Raw genomic sequence first — 18,133 nt, 5'->3', positions numbered from 1 at the left:
ATCCAAAAGTATGGCTCTGAGGAAATAACCTTTTTACATTAAGCATAAAGAAATTTTATATCCAATAATCAGGTATATTGAGAAAACTACCTATTCGAAGTTCTAGTTCTTTGATGCAGCATTAAGGATTAAAACTTACCACTTTACCAGGCCTTGCCCATGTGCAAATAAATCCCTCCTGACAAGCAGTGACTATACAGTCTTCAAGAAAAATTAACACAGTCAGTCTTTCATGTGCTATCTTTTTACAGATAAGAGGCTCTAACAAGGGAACATCTTCCATTCTGGGACAGAGAGGTGTTCCCAAAGTTTTAGCTGGGTCCGTTTTGGTTTTAGTAACTAGGTTCAGTTTGTCACTGCTCTTGCTAGATATATGTCCCATGCTATGATTTCTCTTGTGATCTTTTTCATGGTGTCTTTCTTTCCGATCATGTAGCGATAAGGTTGCAAACTTACTAACACCAGCAGCAATGGCACCATCCATGACACTGCTTTTACTGCCGGCATTTGAGACTGCAGAATGTGGAAGGCTGTTTGACCGTGGAAGGGGAGGAGGTACTGAGTTTCCAGGTGTTGTGATACTGTTCCCATTACTTCCTGAATTAGTTCCACCACTTCCTGCAGGTGGACTTGTGGCATTCATAACATTTGTGTGTGTCCTTGCTCTTGATAGAGGTTGGTGAGGGAAGAGAATATCTTCTGTAAGGTCCCACAAACAGAGTTGTGTGTCTTGGCCTACAGAACCAAACCTATACGTAACACTTACTGGACGACTGTCTGTAGAGTTCCTTTTTGATAACCTAGATTGTGTACTATTTGCTCGATCTCTACCAAAATGAAGAAGGTCTTGGAAATCCTCATCACTACCACTAAATTCCATTGGGTCACTCTCTTCTACACTAGTGGTATATGGGTCAAATGCCACAACACTAACCCATGATTTATGTCCGTGGCCTCTAGCTATTACTCGACAGTCCACAAAAGACCAAACCGTTACCAAGTCATCCTCTCCACCTATTACAATGTATTTCCCATCTGGGCTCCAACACACACATAGTAGTCCCCCAAAGTAGCTTTTCATTGTACCATGTAACTCCACTGAATCAAAGTTAAACACACGAAGAAAGCCATCTTGGCTCACACATGCCAAAAATTTCCCATCAGGGGAAAAAGCAAATTCATTCAGGGCACCCTCGCCTACGGTCCATTTAAGTAGAGGATTTCTTGTGGATTTACTCTTGCAAGTGTGGACTGCAAAACCTTCTCCTTGCTTAAGTAGCTGGTAGTGTGGGGCTGTGGTACCACAAGTGTGCTCCACATTATATAAGTACATATTTCCACTGGAATGAGCTACTAGGAAAAGGCTTTCCGAACCTGGTACCCATTTTACACAGGTTACTCTGGACTTGTCTATTAGTCTCTGTGAAAAACAAAGAACAAGATATGCATCAGAAGAGTGATAGTTTTACAGTTTACATCTATTTAAAATACATTTTTTACTGAATTTTGAGTACTGTCAAACTCCTGACAGTTATAAAATGGTGTTATTTGCAAAAGAAGCTCCAGTCACCTTAAGATAAGCAGTTAGGAAGAGGAGGAATTATTGTTTAGGGAAAAAGTTGCTTTTATTCTTTCTGGTCCAATTTTTATTCAATAATAAAACTACCTCAGTAACAAGGCCAATTTGTTATAGATCACAATTTAACATTCTGAGATTTACCTCTACAAGCTCAGCAAAAACAAGAGGCTTACTTAAGGAGCCAAAGAACACGGTCTCAAACATAGTATGCAATCTGTGTGAATAGAAGTTACTCAGCTACATTCTACATTAAGCTTATATTTAGTTAAAATCAAAACAAAGTTAAGACCAGAGTTCAGATTAAATCCCAAAAACCACACATGGGACTTGCCCTCAAAGAAAAAGGAAAAAAAGCTTTAGGAGCCCAGTGGAAAATTGTAGAGTTACTAAAGTCTGCAGTGAATGTGTGCCAAGATATACACTATAGGTATACGCTGTGATTACTTCCTCTGACTTACAATAACCAAACTCCCAGAGGTGGATGGAACATTGATGGCTTGTAGTTAAGTACTGGTCAGAGAATTTAAATTAGAGCATCCCTTTTTCAAGTTACCCTTCACATATCAGAGAAACATAAAAGTCCATTAGATCACCATATGTACAACAAGCAGTCTCATTTAAAGTATTAAGTACTTCCACAAATTGAGAGACAATGAGTGACCATGGGTATTAAATATGCATATGTACGATATTTTGAGTGTCTTGTTAGTGCTGAAAAAATTGAAAGCGGCTTAGCAAATTTCACCTGGCTGCTTGAGCCTGCTAGTCCAGCCATGGTGCCCAATAGATATTTAACTCTGAGCTGATCCATCACGCTGCCCACCTGACCACCCACACCTTCAATGTGATCTATGGCAGAAACAACCAACAGCAGTAAATAAGTGAAAGTATTATGAGCCACAGTTTGTAGGCTGAAAGAACAGTTGAGATACACAAGAAGAAGTCAAGATTGCAATAAGTAAAAAGGAGTTCCCAGGGAAACATACAGGGACTGACTGGCCGCAGAGGGTACTTAGCTATTTGTCAGAAGAAAATGAATTGAAGGATAAGACAGCAGACAATTATATTCATTCTGTGTATTTGTCTACCACACTGAAAAGCAGCAGTTAAATGAACATTTCAAGCTATGCTTTGAAGCATTTCTGTTGCTTTCAACCTGAGGATGAAAGCCAAAATCTGTATGCCAAGTACTTATCATTATGGACTACCAAAAAGATGATTTAAATCATTTTGTATTTGAAGATTCAGAACAGTAACTTAATCTAGCAAATTTCTTCTGAAATAACAAGCATCTTCAAATAACAGTTTTGCTCGTTTTTTGTGGTGAACTAAAGAGTTGGTTTGTGTGCTAATTATTTTAATTGTGGTAATTGTTTTGTTATTGGCCAATCATGCCTCTATTGTGACCTCAACAAAATATTAGTTAAGAGAATTACCTTTACTAAAGTATGATGCTAGGAAACTGGATCAATACTGCCTGCCACAGGCCACGTCTGTCCTCTAGCCATGGAATAAGTACTGAGATGGCACAATGGAAGCTCTCTTGGACTGCTCTATTAATGTGGCTCAAGAGTGGGCAAGAGACTCCATCTACAGGGGTGAATATTATTCAACATTTATATTACACTACCACATTAATGGTAGGTTTTATACAGAAACAGATGACAACTCCTGCCCTCAAAAGCTTCTAAGATGACAAGACACAATAAGTGGATGAGAAACAAGCAGATTGAGGTGGAGATGCAGATGACAAAAGATAACAAAAATGGGAGGTGCACAAATCTTAGTAAGCGATCACAACTTGCCACCTGCTCAACCACCAAGGTTGCAGTTTTCTGTATGCATTAGGAAAAGCAGAGTTTTGAGGAGAGACTTGGAGAATAAGATGATGGGTTTATGGATTTTTGACTGGAAGCTTTTCCAATTCAAAGGTACAGCATGGGAGAAAACACTAAAATACTTGTTGGAGAAACAGAAAATTGTGGCTGGTAACACTGGCAGAGAGACTGTGCTATAAAATAACAGGTTGAACAGGTAGGGTGAGGCTAAATTGTGGAGGGCTTTGAAAGCAAGGAAAAGTCTGCATTTGATACAGTAAATGAAGGAGTCAGTGGAGGGATTTAAGACGGTAAAAGGCGGGAAGGTAAGATAAGAAGATAATCCTAACAGCCACATTAAACAGACTTGAAAGGGGACCCAGTTACAGGCAGAGAAGCTGGAGAAGGAGATTAAATAATTTGCTCAGAAGTTTGGTGGTGTGGGTAGAAGGGAGAAGTTGGATCTTGGAGATGTGCAAGGAGAACCTGCAAGATTTCAGACATGGCTTTAATGTGTGGGTCAAAAGAGAGGGGAGAATCAAAAATAATGCATAGACCACAGGCTTGATAGTTAATAGTTCAGTTGCCCAACCAGAGGGTGCTGTAATTGGATTATAGACTTGTCCGCTAGAAAGAAGACCACCACCAATTCATTTCACATACAATTAAGACTAAATTTTCCATCACTACAAAAATGGACTGCATTTGAACAACCAGCCAGAAGCAAGAGGTTCCATAGTCTACTCCTAGGGGAATTTTGCACCACTGCCCATGCACAGAATTAATGTCTGGTGTAGAATTCCCCCCCCACACACACACACACAGTAGAAAGTACATTCTGCCCAAGAAGTGCTGCAGTTCCACCTTTTGCCCACTGGAAGCAGCTGTGGCCCCAGAACAGCTGGCTGACCAACAGTAACAGCTGGCAGTCAACTGTATTCATTACAACAGCTTGCCAGTGGAGCCAGGTTAGGAGGCAGAATGGTGCACACAGTGCTGCTACAGGGTCACAGACTGGGGAGCGGGCTCGGTAGCTAGTGAGGTGACAGCATGGAACCAGAGGCTGCATGAGAAGGGAGGTTCTGGGCCACATGGGGATAGGGCAGATGTGCCTGACTGAATGGGAGAGGCTTGGGGTCAGCCAGGGTCTGGCAGGGGGGAGGTTCTCCAACTCCTTAAAAACTCCTGCCCCCGCAAAAGACAGTTCCATATTTCTCCCACCCACACCTAAGAACCCTCCAGGTTCACTCCAAAGCTCCTCCCCTCTTCCTTAACCCTCCATTACACTGTGACTCCCCCAAGCCTTTGCACTGCTTTTGAGGGGTGTGGAAATACATTTCTGTATTGTAGTTTAAATGAATCAGTCAAAGTTCTGCATTAATATGCCCAGAAAGGAATCTGTCAAAAAAACATTTCCTGAATCTTTGTGCATCTGTTTTGTTACAGATGTACTTGCTGACAGTTATTTTGAAATAAATTACCAAAATAATTGAAACTGGCATGTTTATATTGTGTTATTTTGACAAATAAAATATGCAGAATATTAAAATATTGCACACCGAATTGTTAATTTTTTGGCACAGAATTCCCCCAAAAGTAATAGCCTCTTGAGCCTTTCAAGTCCCTATGTCTTGCATATTCCAATGATTTTATATTTTGATCACAGAGTAATAGGACTGATTTTATCTTACTGAATTTGTTTCATTAGGCAACTATAAGAGTAAAGATCTGGGGTATCAGCAGGGTACTTTGCTAATCAGGTATTTGTCAGAAGGGATCTGCCATCTTGATTGCTTTAGGGCAGAAGAGATTGCCTCTTTTTTAAAAAAAGGAGGTAGTAATATTTTGACCGCTCACCCAAGTGCTTTCAAATCACTGGTGACAACAACTGTATTTTGCAAGAGATACAAGCCTGGGCAAGTCTTGAACTGGATGCAAACATTTCCTAACTCTTGCATGTGTCAAGGTGTCAATTTGTCTGCCCTTTGGTGGCTCCCATATTTGGCAGCAATAACTAAGAAACCTATTACAATTAAAACTACCAGGATTAGAGAACAAATAAAAATCTACACTTCAATACACTGCTGGTTGCAGTCAACCACACTTCAGCTTGAAAAAACTGTGGTTAATTAATGGTGGCAATTTTAAGATTTAAGGTTAGCACAGGCAACCAAGCTTGTCACTATTAGCTGCATTTCCAATCTCTGCTACTGTTAGTATTAAGTGACCTCTGCCATAAGTTTGTTTTGTTTCCAAATACCATCTCATTTCTTTATTGCCTCAGTGGTATGAGAGGAGATTCATTTCACTTTAATGGAACCAGTTATTGTGAAATAAGGAGAGTGTCCCAAGCTGTCTGAATGCATTTATCAACTTTTATTCTATGCTTACCATATATACTGGCAAAAACTAGACTCCACCACCAGTGCACCTTCACCTTTTAGAAAGTCATAGAAGTAGAACACAGGCTTTGTCATGGAGTTCGCTTACTCATGGTTAGACAACATGGGTTATGTCTGCAGTTGGGGTTTTTAGGAAGAAGTTTCCATTGACGTTATCGCCATTTCCTCTATATCAATGGGTAAGGCTAAGATTTTATCACAGTTATTTTTAGTAAAAGTCACCAACAGGTCACAGGCAATAAACAAAACATGGCCCTGGGAAGCCGCAAGGGGGGGCACATGGTCCCTGAGTGAAGCCACTGGGTAGGGGTGCATGGCCCCAGCTGCAGCCCCTGGAGAAAGCCTCAGGGTTGAGGCATGCAGCCCCCACCAAGCACGCAGGGCAGGCCTTTGGGGTGGGCTGTATGGGCACCTGCCCCGACTAGCCCGCCCAAGGGGACGCCATGCATAGGGTTTGGATTTCCACCTGACCCGCTGCTGGGAGGCAGCACAGCAGGCAGGCAAGCGGGGGGGGGGGGGGGGGGGGGGAGGGAAGAGACCTGAGCTGCAGGGGGCAGTTTGATGACCTGTCATCAGATCCAGGTGACTCCTCTGGAGCAGGGATGGCACTCCTCCGCTCTGCTCCATGTGTGCAGCTGCTGCTGTTCCTGTCCCCCTCCACTGCCCACTTGTCCCTGGAGTTGCCCCAGACTGAGAGTGTCCTCCTGTCTGTTCTGCTGGGGAGGGGGAGAGGGCAGGGTGTTCCCTTCCCATATGTACCTGATTTTCACTAAGCTGGGGTGACAGGGCAGAGGGAATGTGTGTGTGCTGCTGCCTCTGCTTGTGTCTGAATAAGCCTAGTTCAGGCTCCTGACCCTGAGTGCTTTCTTAAAGAGACAGTGCACTCACTTAGGCACACACACACTCTCCCCTGAACACACACACCCAGGCTCCCTGCATCCAGGTCACTTCCCTACCTGGGCTATGCTGAGGCATCAGGAGTTGCTGCTCTCCTGCCCTCCCCTTACGCAGCCCACAAGGAAAGTGACCTGGATGCAGGAAGCCCTGACATCACTCCTTGCTCCTCTCCTCTCCTCTCCCCTCCCGCCCTCAGCCTCCTATGGCTGCGCAGGAGCACAGTCTAGTGCAGGAGCGAGCAAGCAGCAATGACAGCTACTTTTTGCATCTAGGTCAGTTTCCCCACGTGGGTGCAGGAGGGGGGATGCAAAGGTTAGGGGCAAAGGGGGCACAGTACAGAGGCTATGGGCTCAGGGCACAGAAGGGGGGCAGAGATTAGGAGTGAAGGGGTGTAGGGATTAGGGGTGCAGGAGGGGGGGCAGGCATTAGCAGCAAAGGGGGCACAGTGCAGGTGTTAGGTTGGAAGGGAGGGTGAGGAGCCCGGGGAGCCCATGAGGGCCGGGGGGGGCAGGGGGGCTTGCCCTCAGGGGCTGGGGCACCAAAATGCAAGTTCGCCATTTTCCCTAAGGCTGGCCCTGCAAGCACGGGACACCCCAGGGCTGCGGTGCGTGGTCCCGGCTGCAGCCCCCAGCAGCCACGGGGCTAGGCATGTGGCTCCAGCTGCAGTCCCTGCCAAACCCGGGATACCACAGGGCTGGGCCCCAGCTGCAGCCCCCAGTGGAAGCTGGGGGGCTTGGGCTGCAGGGTACTGGTTCCAGTCAGACCTAGTTGCAGGATAGGGGTGCACGGTCCTGCTCCACCTCCGCCTCCTGAAGCCCTAGAAGTCACAGAGGTCTGGTAAACTCATGAAATCCATGACTGCTGTGACCTTTGTGATTAAATCGTAGCCTTATCAATGGGAATTCAAGTGCCCACATGGTCATAGAAGTTTGCCATTATGTCAAACTAACAAATTTATGTGAAAGTGATGAAATTTCAGAGGCCACTCATGCCTTTTCTAAACTACAGCTCACACCAATGCAGCTGTACCAGTGGGGAATTATAGATCCCATTTTTTCTAGTATAGACAAAATCATAGTGAAGCTGCACTCTGCTGTACATTGGTTTCTACCAAAAGGCACCTTTAAGTGTTGCATTCCAAGAAAATGCAAACTTTCCCCACTCAGCGAGACAAGGGAAGTGGAAGAGGAAAGGGTAAGGAGAATTTCCCTCTCCCGATCTAGTTGTAGCTGCTCCTAGAAGTGTGAAGAGAAACCAGATAGGTCTAAAGCAGCACCCTACTGGGAATGAGACTGTTTTCAAAACCCTACTCTACAGCTGTCAGTGGGGATGGGGGGCTCCCACCAACCAAAAAATGAGTAGGCTCGGTTTGGAAGTTGAGCCAGGCTAGACCTCTTCTTTCAGACTGTCTAGAATAAGGCTTTTGATTGCTAGATTTAATTGCAAATTCTAAATTCAAGTCATTTGGCAATTATGCTAGTTGTACAGCCATTCAATGACCATGTGTTACTGTGCGCAAGTGTTTGTTTCTGTCTGTGGTTCACCCTTGAACAAAATGTTTGTGGAGTGTCTACAGTAGCATTTATATTCATGCTAGTTAACTCAAGTAAACTGGCAATCAACTAACTCTAGTTACAATGCAACCATAACTAATCTAGACAAAACCTATATGATTTTTTGGTGCAAAAACACCTTATTGTGCAAGAGTTCACATATTTTTTAGTGGTAATCTTTGAGCTTACTTACATAATAACTTTTTAAAATATGACATGTTCACATGCAAAAAGATCAAGATTCCTACTTACTTCCTCATTAAATAATTTGCTAGTTTCTTTTTTAATAGGGTCTATAAGTTGGACCTGGCCTGCAGAGAAACCCACTAGTAGAGAGACACTTTCTGCTGTGGCTGTTAAGTGATTGAAGTCATGACACGTAGGTTGCGTTCCTTTGTATATCCTTTTGTCTATTGGTTTACTCAAGTCAGCAGCCTGCAAAAAGAGCAATGAAAACAAAAATTAAGATAGTCTGTTATGTATACACTTTTTATGATAAACTAAATTCTATTAGTGAACAAGTTCGCTGTATGTAGCGAGATGATCAACAAATGTAGTGAAGTTATAAAGCAACTTTAAATATTAATCAATTTGGCATTAAGTTACCATTGCTGTGTAAACAAAAGGTGAGATGTTTTCAGCAATTTAACACACACCAAGAGGCTTATCTATTACATACGTCTTTCAGTTTTACTAAATACTGACTCATGTCCACCCACTGTGGTTACACTACATCCCACATGAAGATTAATGACACTCAAAGAATAATATCTAGGCTCCAGCCTCTACACAGCCATGTTTCCACCAGGGCTCTTTTGAGAAGGGATGCTCTGATGGATGGGGTGAAAAAAGGCCTTCTGCCCCCCCACCAACTTTTCCACACTCAGTAACCCCTCACTTAAAGTCATCCTAGTTAACTGTTTCATTGCTACATTGCTGATCAACTAGAGAACATGCTCGTTTAACATTGCACAATGCTCCCTTATAATGTTGGCAGCCATCTACTTTGTCCACTGCTTGCAGAAAGAGCAGCCCATTGAAGCTAGCTGGTGGAGGCTTGGAACCAGGGTGAACCGGCAGCTCCCCTAAGTTCCCTGTGCAGCAGCCGCCCAGCAGGCTACCAATTGCGGCAGTTCAGTTGTCCCTCCCCCCTACTGCTGCTCCTACCCTCTGCCTTGGAGCTGTTCCCGAGAGCCTCCTGCTTAGGGTGACCAGACAGCAAGTGTGAAAAATTGAGAGGAGGTGGGAGGTAATAGGAGCCTATATAAGACAAAGACCCAAAAATCAGGACTGTCCCTATAAAATTGGGACATCTGGTCACCTTACTCCTGCTTGCTGTGCACCAAAGGGGTGGGAGAGGGTCTAATGTCAGGGTGTCCTCCCCCTGCCCCCCACTTACCCTATCTCTATAGAGCAGGGAGGGACATGACAAAGCTCAGGACAGAGGGAGACGGCAGCAGTAGCTGCTGTCTCAAATTGCTGATCTACTTAAAAAGGCAACGTACTTACTGGGGTCAGCATACTTAAAGGGCAATGCACATCTCTCTCACACATACACTGTTTCTGTCTGCCATGCTGTCTCCCCTCCCTCGATTTGTGCTGTCTGGTAGAGTGTGAGGCTACATTAACAACGTGTTAACCCTTGAGTGCTCAGCCTGGCGCTAGTTCATCATTTAGCACTAAGGCATTCCCTGGGAAATATCCCATCCTTTGACTTCACCACCTCAACCAAGCTTCACAATCATCTTTTTTGTGTACAGTATTGTTTGTTTAAAACTTGCACACACACACACAGTCCTGTCTGGTGAAAAAAGTTTCCCTGGAACCTAACCCCACTTATTTACATTAATTCTTATGGGGAAATTGGATTCACTTAACATCGTTTTGCTTAAAGTCATATTTTTCAGGAACATAACTACATCAAGCGAGGACTTACTGCACTTGTTGCTAGGCAGCGTTGTGTGGGGTACAGATTACAGCACAGGACACATTTTTAGCCACCAGGTCTCTTAGGCCATTTCTACACTAGTGAACTCTGGAGCCACTTTGAGCTCCTTATCTGCACTCTTCAATATTTGCTCCTACAGAACCATATAGAAACTAGATTGTTACATTTTCAAACAAGCACTTTCATGCTTTTTCACATTCTACCCCACGTGCTTGTGAGCAGTTCCCTGTAAACTCATTACCCTCCTTCAAATCCTTCCTTTGCCTACAAAAAAACTTGACAATAGTTGGTTACTGCTGTGCTGAGACCACAGCTACCATGCTAACAAATATTGTCACATTGTTTACCTGTACTCAGTCATGTCTGAATTCATCTGTTGCCTCTTGTCTTATACTTAAGACTGTACGCTCTTCAGAGCAGGAGCAGTCTTTGTTCTGTGTTTGTACAGCACTTAGCACAATAGAATCCTTGTCTGCAACTTGGGCTCCTAGGCACTATGGCAATATCAGTAATTCACAGGGTTTTTTTATGGTACCTATACCATGAAGATATTTGTAGGAGACTATTCTCTATCATTGTTCTGTACAATAAGAATCTCAGTCTATATACATGCTGTCTGCATTACTGGGATCTTAACATTTTTTCTGGAGGAAGAAATGGATCCCCCACAACCCTTGGTAAATAAAAGGGCTCAGACTGGCAAAGAAAGTTAAAGGCATGGAGTAGTTTCCATGTAACAGACTGGAGACACCGAGACTATTTCATTTGTCTCCCCTAAAGTCTCTTTTCTGTCCTAGAAGACTGATTGTCATTTCATTGTTCTCTGGCTCTATTACAAGATTCAACAGTGAAAGATGAGCAGCTGAAAGAATCTATTTTAAATTGTTTATAAAACCCTGCTCTTTACACCCATTTCATGTCAAGAACTAAGGCTAGGTTGGGGGGGGGGGGGCGGGAGAGAAGGAGTGTCGACCTAAGATATGCTATTTGCTTAGCTGAAGTTGGCGCATCTTAGGTCGATCTACCTGGCCATGAGGATGGCGGTGAGTCGACTGCTGCCACTCCCCCATCGACTCCGCTTCTCGCCATGGTGGAGTTCTGGAGTCGACAGTAGAGTGATCAGGGATCAATTTTATTGCGTCTACACTAGACGTACCCTAACACTGGTCAAGTAACCATAGAAGAAAAATGTAAATCTGGAAGGGACCTCAAGAGCTTATCTAGTCAAGCCCCCTCTAATGAGGCAGGCTCCAATATACCTCTAAACCATCCCCGACAGCTGTTTGTCCAACCTGTTCTTAAACACCTCTAATGACGGGGATTCTACAACCTCCCTTGGAACCCTATTCCAGAACTTAACTATCCTTATAAAGTTTTTCCTAATATCTAAACTCAATCTCCCCTGGAGACTGTTACTTCTTGCCCTACTTTCAGTAGACATGGAGAACAATTTAGGAAGGAGGTCCATGCTAGAGATTCAGCACATCCATGCTTCAGTTAAGATGTGAAATCATACCACATCCTCAAAGTTAGATGCAGTTGGGGGCTTCAAGTTGACAGGAAAGGAGCTGTGCCTTTACACTTGTTTCAGTGACATTCTACTTGCCTTCATACTATGGAAAGACAGCTATTTAGAAGGTTCAGAACTTATGACAACTATAGGAATATTCATATTTGAGTTGGCACAGGTATATGTTGTACTTATGTGACTTGCCCAAAAGGACTTGTGCCCTTTTGACGTACGAGGCCTTAATTTTCCAGTTTATTTTACATGAAAAATCCAGCTCCAAACTTTGAGGGTGGGGGAACAGTTTCATCAGATCGCTAGGCCTTATAACTCAGAATAAAATTCTTATCCTCTTTCATCTACAAGGTCCATGCATCTGTTAACCAACTGCATTTTTATAGCAGCAGCCCTTGGGGGGGAGGGGAGGGGAGATGTTAAAAATGAGTATAGTCATGTTTAAATTCCTCCTCCTATACTGGGAGAGCATAACTTGTGGCACCCTCCTACTGAAGGTGATACCTGAACACGCAGTTGTAAAATAGATAAAGTATAAACGGACAACCAGGTGGCCACCCTGCAGAGGCCACCACCATTTTCAAGAGTGGGTTATGTTGTTGGTTAAGAGAGACAGATTGATTTGTAGGTTTCATGGATGCATCATCTCAACCACCTGAAATAGTAAGTTTCAATGCTTTTCTTTACATCCTGATGATAGAGAATATCTAGAGCACTGGACTTGTGAAAAGCCTGTGTGTGATTGATGTAGATACTGAGGTCTGTATAAACATTCAATGTATGTCCGAGCATCTCTGCTGGATGCAATGTTTTGGACAAAGAGGGAAGCACCATTTCTTGGACTGTGAAGAAAAAAAGTTAATTTTCGGGATAAAGACCATGTCTGTTCAGAGAACCACATCATTGTGAAATTTGCAGTAGTGTTCCTCCGAGGGAAGCCCCCTACCTCCGATAACCTCCAGGGTAGAAGTAACTGCTACCAAGAAAACCATCTGAAGACAAAATACATGGATACTTTCCCAAGCAGCTCAAAGAAACGCAGAATCAGGGCATTAACAACCAAACTGAGGTCCCATGATGCTGTTTGATGAATCTTAGGAGAATGAAGTAAAGATGTAAGGCTGAGGAAATTCTCAAGAGCTCAGGTAAAGAGATAGTCTTCTGGCCTTTGGAGGAAAGTATGCTATACAGTGCAGCCATTTGTTTCAGTGTTAAAATGTTGACACTGAAATCCCTGATCAGACCTTCCTGTAAGAATTCTAAAATCTGCAAACAGATGGCGGAGGAGAAAACAGGGTGAATTTATTAAAATCAAAGTAATTTAAATCACTAATTTTAACCATAATTTAAATCAAGAAGCAGGAAATCTTAATTTAAATGATTTTAATCTTTTGCATTTTTATTTATTTTTCTAAAGAAAATTTATTCTCACCAGTTAGTAAATCATAAAAGCCATGTTGATTTGCCTTTACACTAAATTTGGAACTTTTTACTAACCAGGATAACACTATCTTTTCATATTTATGCAATTATATAGCTTAACATAATTTAAGAATCTGAAAAATGTTTTACTTTCTTAGAAAATGGAAAATGATCATTTGATTTACTAGATTATTGTACTCATGATCTGTGTCAAGTTGCATTTGGATGGAAGTTGGAATTCAATCAAAATGCACAAAACAGTTTTCAACAATTATTTAAATAAAGGTACTGAACACAGCAGAAAAAAACTAAGTTTATAAAAACAGGTTTTGTATTTAAAACTGATTTGTGAAACACAGAAAATATCTGTAGTTAGTGAATTGTACTATTTATCGTTACCATGTCCCTTCAGGGTTTTTAGACCTACTACTAGGTCTCATCTTCTCACACCTTTATTTTTATTCAGAGATTGGAAGAGGAAAACAAGATTTTCTGCTTTTTCATCTTCCACCTCAGTTCATTCAAAGTTGGGAAATAATTATTCAGTAAACGAAGAAAGTATTTTATGCACCTGCAGAAGAGGCATCTGCTGTCAAAGCTGGTTTAGCACTTCAGTAAACTCTGATTCCAGGTGCATACTTAGCAACTTTTACCAGTTCAATGGTCTGACTAATACTTTGGCATCAAGCATATACTGCTTAAATATTTTTATTGAATTTAAATTATTATAAAATTATAGTAAGTTTAGGCCTTAAAACTGGATACAAGTTTCAACATTAAATATTTTATTTTCCAAAAGAAAAACGTATTTAAATTAAAAAATGCAGTTTAATAAAATCAGTTTGTTTTTCTCATTAATTTTTAGCCCTTCAGAGAAAAGCAATGTTTCTTGCACCACCCCTTGGACTTCCACCAGGTTCACAGAATAAAAAGAATTTGTTGAAGTTTTTCTAGGTGTCAGCAGAGTGGAGCTTACAAGCTTCTGTATATCCCATGTCTCCTGCAAGATCATTCAAAAGCCACACAGTCTTCTGTACTCTGACTGATACATCAGTCCCATAGAAAGCAAATCCTGCCTCAAAAGGGAGGACAATGAGATCAGACTCAGCCATGTTGAAAGACTGGAGAATCAGGGCTGTCTCAACCAATGCAGAGCCATTATTACCAGTGCACTCTCCCTCGGCTTCTGGTTAGTTCTGAGTAGCGGGGGGTGGGGGGGAGGGCGGGTGGCAGCGAAAGAGAACAAGTAAAGGCATACAGGAGGGCTACTGGCCACCTCCAGGAGCACCTATGCTTACTATCTTTGGATCTCTCTTTCAGGAGGGAAAGGAGGGGATCTTACAGATGTAAACAGGTTTGAAAGGACGCTGAAATTTCTCACTAGAAAGTGAAGCTTCTGGGTTCACACTCCACTCTGCTTGATGTAGCTGTTCTTTGCTTAGCCAGCTGGCAACCATCTTCCTCTTTGCTCCAGTATTTAGAGCTCTGAGGGACTATAGGTTCTTTCTCCACCCAGAATGTCAAAGATGGGCTTCACTGGGCAGGGATGACAACATTGTCCCACGCTGTTTATTGATGTAGGCGACCATAGTAGTGTTGTCGCTCACCATTACCATATGACACATTCGTCTATGGGGAGAGAGCGCTGAATTCATAGCAAGTTGTCCTGAGCGCCAACCTGTTTATACTTGTTTCTCCTCCTGCTCCATCCAAGTTCCCTGTATTGAATTCATCTGTGTGGGCCCTTTATCTCTTGAACTTGGCACTGGATGCAAGTCTTATTCTGTCCACTTTAGCTCTAGGTAATCCATTCTTGACCATGAGTACCATCTTAGAAATGATTAGGCTCTAAGGAATTTGGACTCTCCTAAACTAAAGTGTGATGATACAGGGACAGCAGAAATGACTGGAGATTTCTAGTGTGCACTCTGGCCAACTAGAGCACATCCACAAGCAATACTGACAAATGGGGAAGAATGACAGAAAGTCTACTTCGTTGATTGTCACCAGCGTGGACATTAAACATTTGCTTCTTGAGTCTGGGATTTTTCAGGAACTTGAAATGCATAACAACCTTGCTTGGTCTTTTCTTTTTTATCTGGGGATTCCCATTCCTTCTTGATCACATCTATCAAGACCGTATTGTGGGCAATATATTGCTGTTTTGGATCTGAGGGATAACACTTTCGAGTGGTGTAGTCATTTTTCTGACCTACCTCCTCCTCTTAGTCTTAGAAGTTTCCTCAGGAGGTAGGCCTAAACTGGAAGCTGTCCTGAAGCACAGATTTGAAAAATTTTAACTGAAAGAGTTCTCCCTTCTTTTCCCTTCTTGTTTCCTCTTCTGATTCTGAAGCTTGTCCCTCCCTTGCAGGACACTGAAGGACTCTTGTACCTGCAAAATCCAGATTTGTGCTTCCTTCTTAAACCTGCCCCTCCTTAGAGGAATCAGCATCAGAAGACAAACAAACAGGAAGGACACTTCTGCCTGGATTAGCTTTCCTGAGTAGTAGAATCTTTTTAGGAATGCTTTGTTTTTTCCCTGTGATGAGTTGGGGGACGATAGTGACCATAGCGATGGATCGCAGTAGTTACTTCTCATTTCCTTCTCTCTCTTTTGCCCTATGAGTGTTTGCCATTAGATTCTGAGGTTGACAGAGAAAATTGTTGTTGGGAAAGCTCAGAGGATTCCTTAATAAGGGCAGTACTCAGATTCCCTGGACTTGATACTTCATTTGTCCTGCAATGAATCCCTTGCCTGCATGTCCAGAGAGGGAGGCTTTGACCAAGCCTACGAAGAGAGGCTCACCCTGGGAGAAAAGTTGCTCTGCAAGATCTGGGTCCATGAAAATAAATCCCAGAATCTGACACTCACTATCACACTCAACTGAGACTGGCGGGAACTGAAAACTTCTCTATTTGGGAAACGACATCAGTCAGCCTGTAGTCAAACTTGCCTGAAAAATGATATAGCTATATCAAAAGAGTACCAAGATGACAGTAGGGTGTATATTTCCTTTTGAGCTACAAGGCCTTCTTATTTTTTTTTAAATTTATTTAAGCAGTTTCCATGGCAGCTCCATTTACAGTCAATGCACATACCTCTAGGTTACTCAGTGGTTACCAATACCTGTCTTGCCTGGGATTGGCTTTCCGCAGCCTCAGGCGAAGCTCTTCGCTTACTGTAAATCTCAGGCTGTTCAGGGGGCACACAATCTCCTACCACAGCTAATGAAATCTCTCTCAAAAAAAGGATCCCAGTCCAGAGGATCTTCTGATGTTGAAGGACAGTGGGCAATATGGAGTGACCAGGCATTCATGGCTCTTGCACAACTTGTAGAGGCAATAGGTGTATGAAAGAAATGTCTTTTTATTATTATTTTAAATAAATACTTGTCAGTTCCTTAACTAGAAATGATTTACATTTGGGAACTATAAGTCATAACAAATTACTTGAGAGAGAGCTGACCCTGCTCCCTGGAAGATGAACATGAGGAGCCTCTCTGCACTTCTCGGGCCCTTTCTTGTTCCTTTCATAAAATTATAGCAATATAGGGCTGACCTTAAGAGGTCACCCACCTCCTGCAACAATGCAGAATGAACAAAACCTAGACCCATCCCTGAGAGATGTCTGTTCAAACTGTTCTAAAAAGCCTTCACGGAAATGGATTCCACAATCTCCCTCAGAAGCCTATTCCAGAATTTAATTATCCTTACAGTTTTTTCCTAATATCTACCTAAGGGCTTGTCTACACTAGCACTTTACAGTGCTGCAACTTTCTCGCTTGGGGGGTGTGAAAAAACACACGCCTGAGCGCTGCAAATTTCAGTGCTGTAATGTGCCAGTATAGGCAGTGCACAGCACTGGCAGCTATGCCCCTTGTGGAGGTGCTTTTTTTAGACTACACAAGCCACATTAAAGCACTGCCACGACACCACTTTAACACTGCCAGTGAAGACTGGCCCTAAATCTCTCTTGCTGCAAATTAAGATCATTACTTCCTGCCCTATCTTCAGTGGATGCGGAAAACAGGTGATCACTGTCCTCTTTATAACAGCCCTTAACAAATCTGAAGACTTACCAGGATTTGCTCCCCTAGTCTCTACTCTTTTTAGAGCTTTTTCCCTTTGAAGGTTTTTATAAATACTTAATTAGAGGAAAAGAGTCCCTGAACCCCTTACTCCCGATTTTACTGGAAAAACTAAGCTTTAGAAGTCTCCTCTGTGAAGGAGCAACATTATAGTTAGAATTGTAGTGTCTTTCCCTGATGTCTTACCTTTCCTTCCCAGTTTCTCAGGTTATAAAAGGAGAACAAGCATAATTAGCCACTCACAGCCCAGCCAGTAAGTATACCATAACCTTACAGGGTCCCCCCCTCAATTCCCTCCTTAGTTCTAGTACAGAAGAGAGTGGTTTCTGTGTCTTAATATAATAATATATCACTGAAGAGGCGATCTAAAGGGAACACTGCATCTGTTGCTGTGCTATAGAAATCAGTAACACTTGAAGTGAACATTTTTCAGACGTCCCTAACTGGGTTCCTTAAATTTTACTGGTGTTTCCAGACCCATTTGACGAAAGAGCCAGGGAAGCCTTAACATGGCCACACTTTTGGCCCCACTGGATCTCATAGTGAGCCCGGCTGAGTTACATCAGGGCTGTCTCACAAAGAATCTGAGAGACCATTGCGGGAGGCAGTTCAAACTGGCTGGATGGATTTTCAGGGCTGTGACAACTCCCAGGACAATGCCCTGATTGACAAGGTCTGGTTTCTACCTTAAAGGATCTACAAGCAGGGGCGTATGGATCTGCATACTTTCCCTGTGGAGACACAAACTACAGAAAGTAAAATTATAGACTCTTTTTAAATAGTGTTTTTGCTCTGCAGCAGACCAGGTAAACCTTCCTGGAGTTATGGAGGCAGAACAAAAAATTGTCAGGCTCTTCAGTGTACAGTAACCTCTCATTTAACGTTGTCCCACTTAACGTTGTTTC

At 42.7% G+C, this 18,133-nt stretch overlaps 1 protein-coding gene across 4 annotated transcripts in view; it reads right to left on the bottom strand.

Moving 5' to 3' along the window:
* The window catches only part of WDR20 (WD repeat domain 20), a 77,594-nt gene that overhangs the window by 31,881 nt on the left and 27,580 nt on the right, over positions 1–18,133 (bottom strand). For 2 of the 4 annotated variants that reach the window (XM_050954163.1, XM_050954162.1), the window contains exons 2-3: positions 8,501–8,683; positions 140–1,420 (exon numbers count right to left, since the gene is read on the bottom strand). The exons of 1 other annotated variant lie outside the window; for it this stretch is intronic. In XM_050954163.1, coding sequence (XP_050810120.1) covers positions 140–1,420; positions 8,501–8,683 — 1,464 coding nt within the window. The remainder of the gene's footprint in view (positions 1–139; positions 1,421–8,500; positions 8,684–18,133) is intronic. One more of the 4 variants, XM_050954164.1, reaches the window with a different exon arrangement.

Source organism: Gopherus flavomarginatus, chromosome 5, assembly GCF_025201925.1.
Source record: "Gopherus flavomarginatus isolate rGopFla2 chromosome 5, rGopFla2.mat.asm, whole genome shotgun sequence".
NCBI classification, from domain to species: domain Eukaryota; kingdom Metazoa; phylum Chordata; order Testudines; family Testudinidae; genus Gopherus; species Gopherus flavomarginatus.
This window is presented reverse-complemented; position numbering and strand designations above follow the sequence as displayed.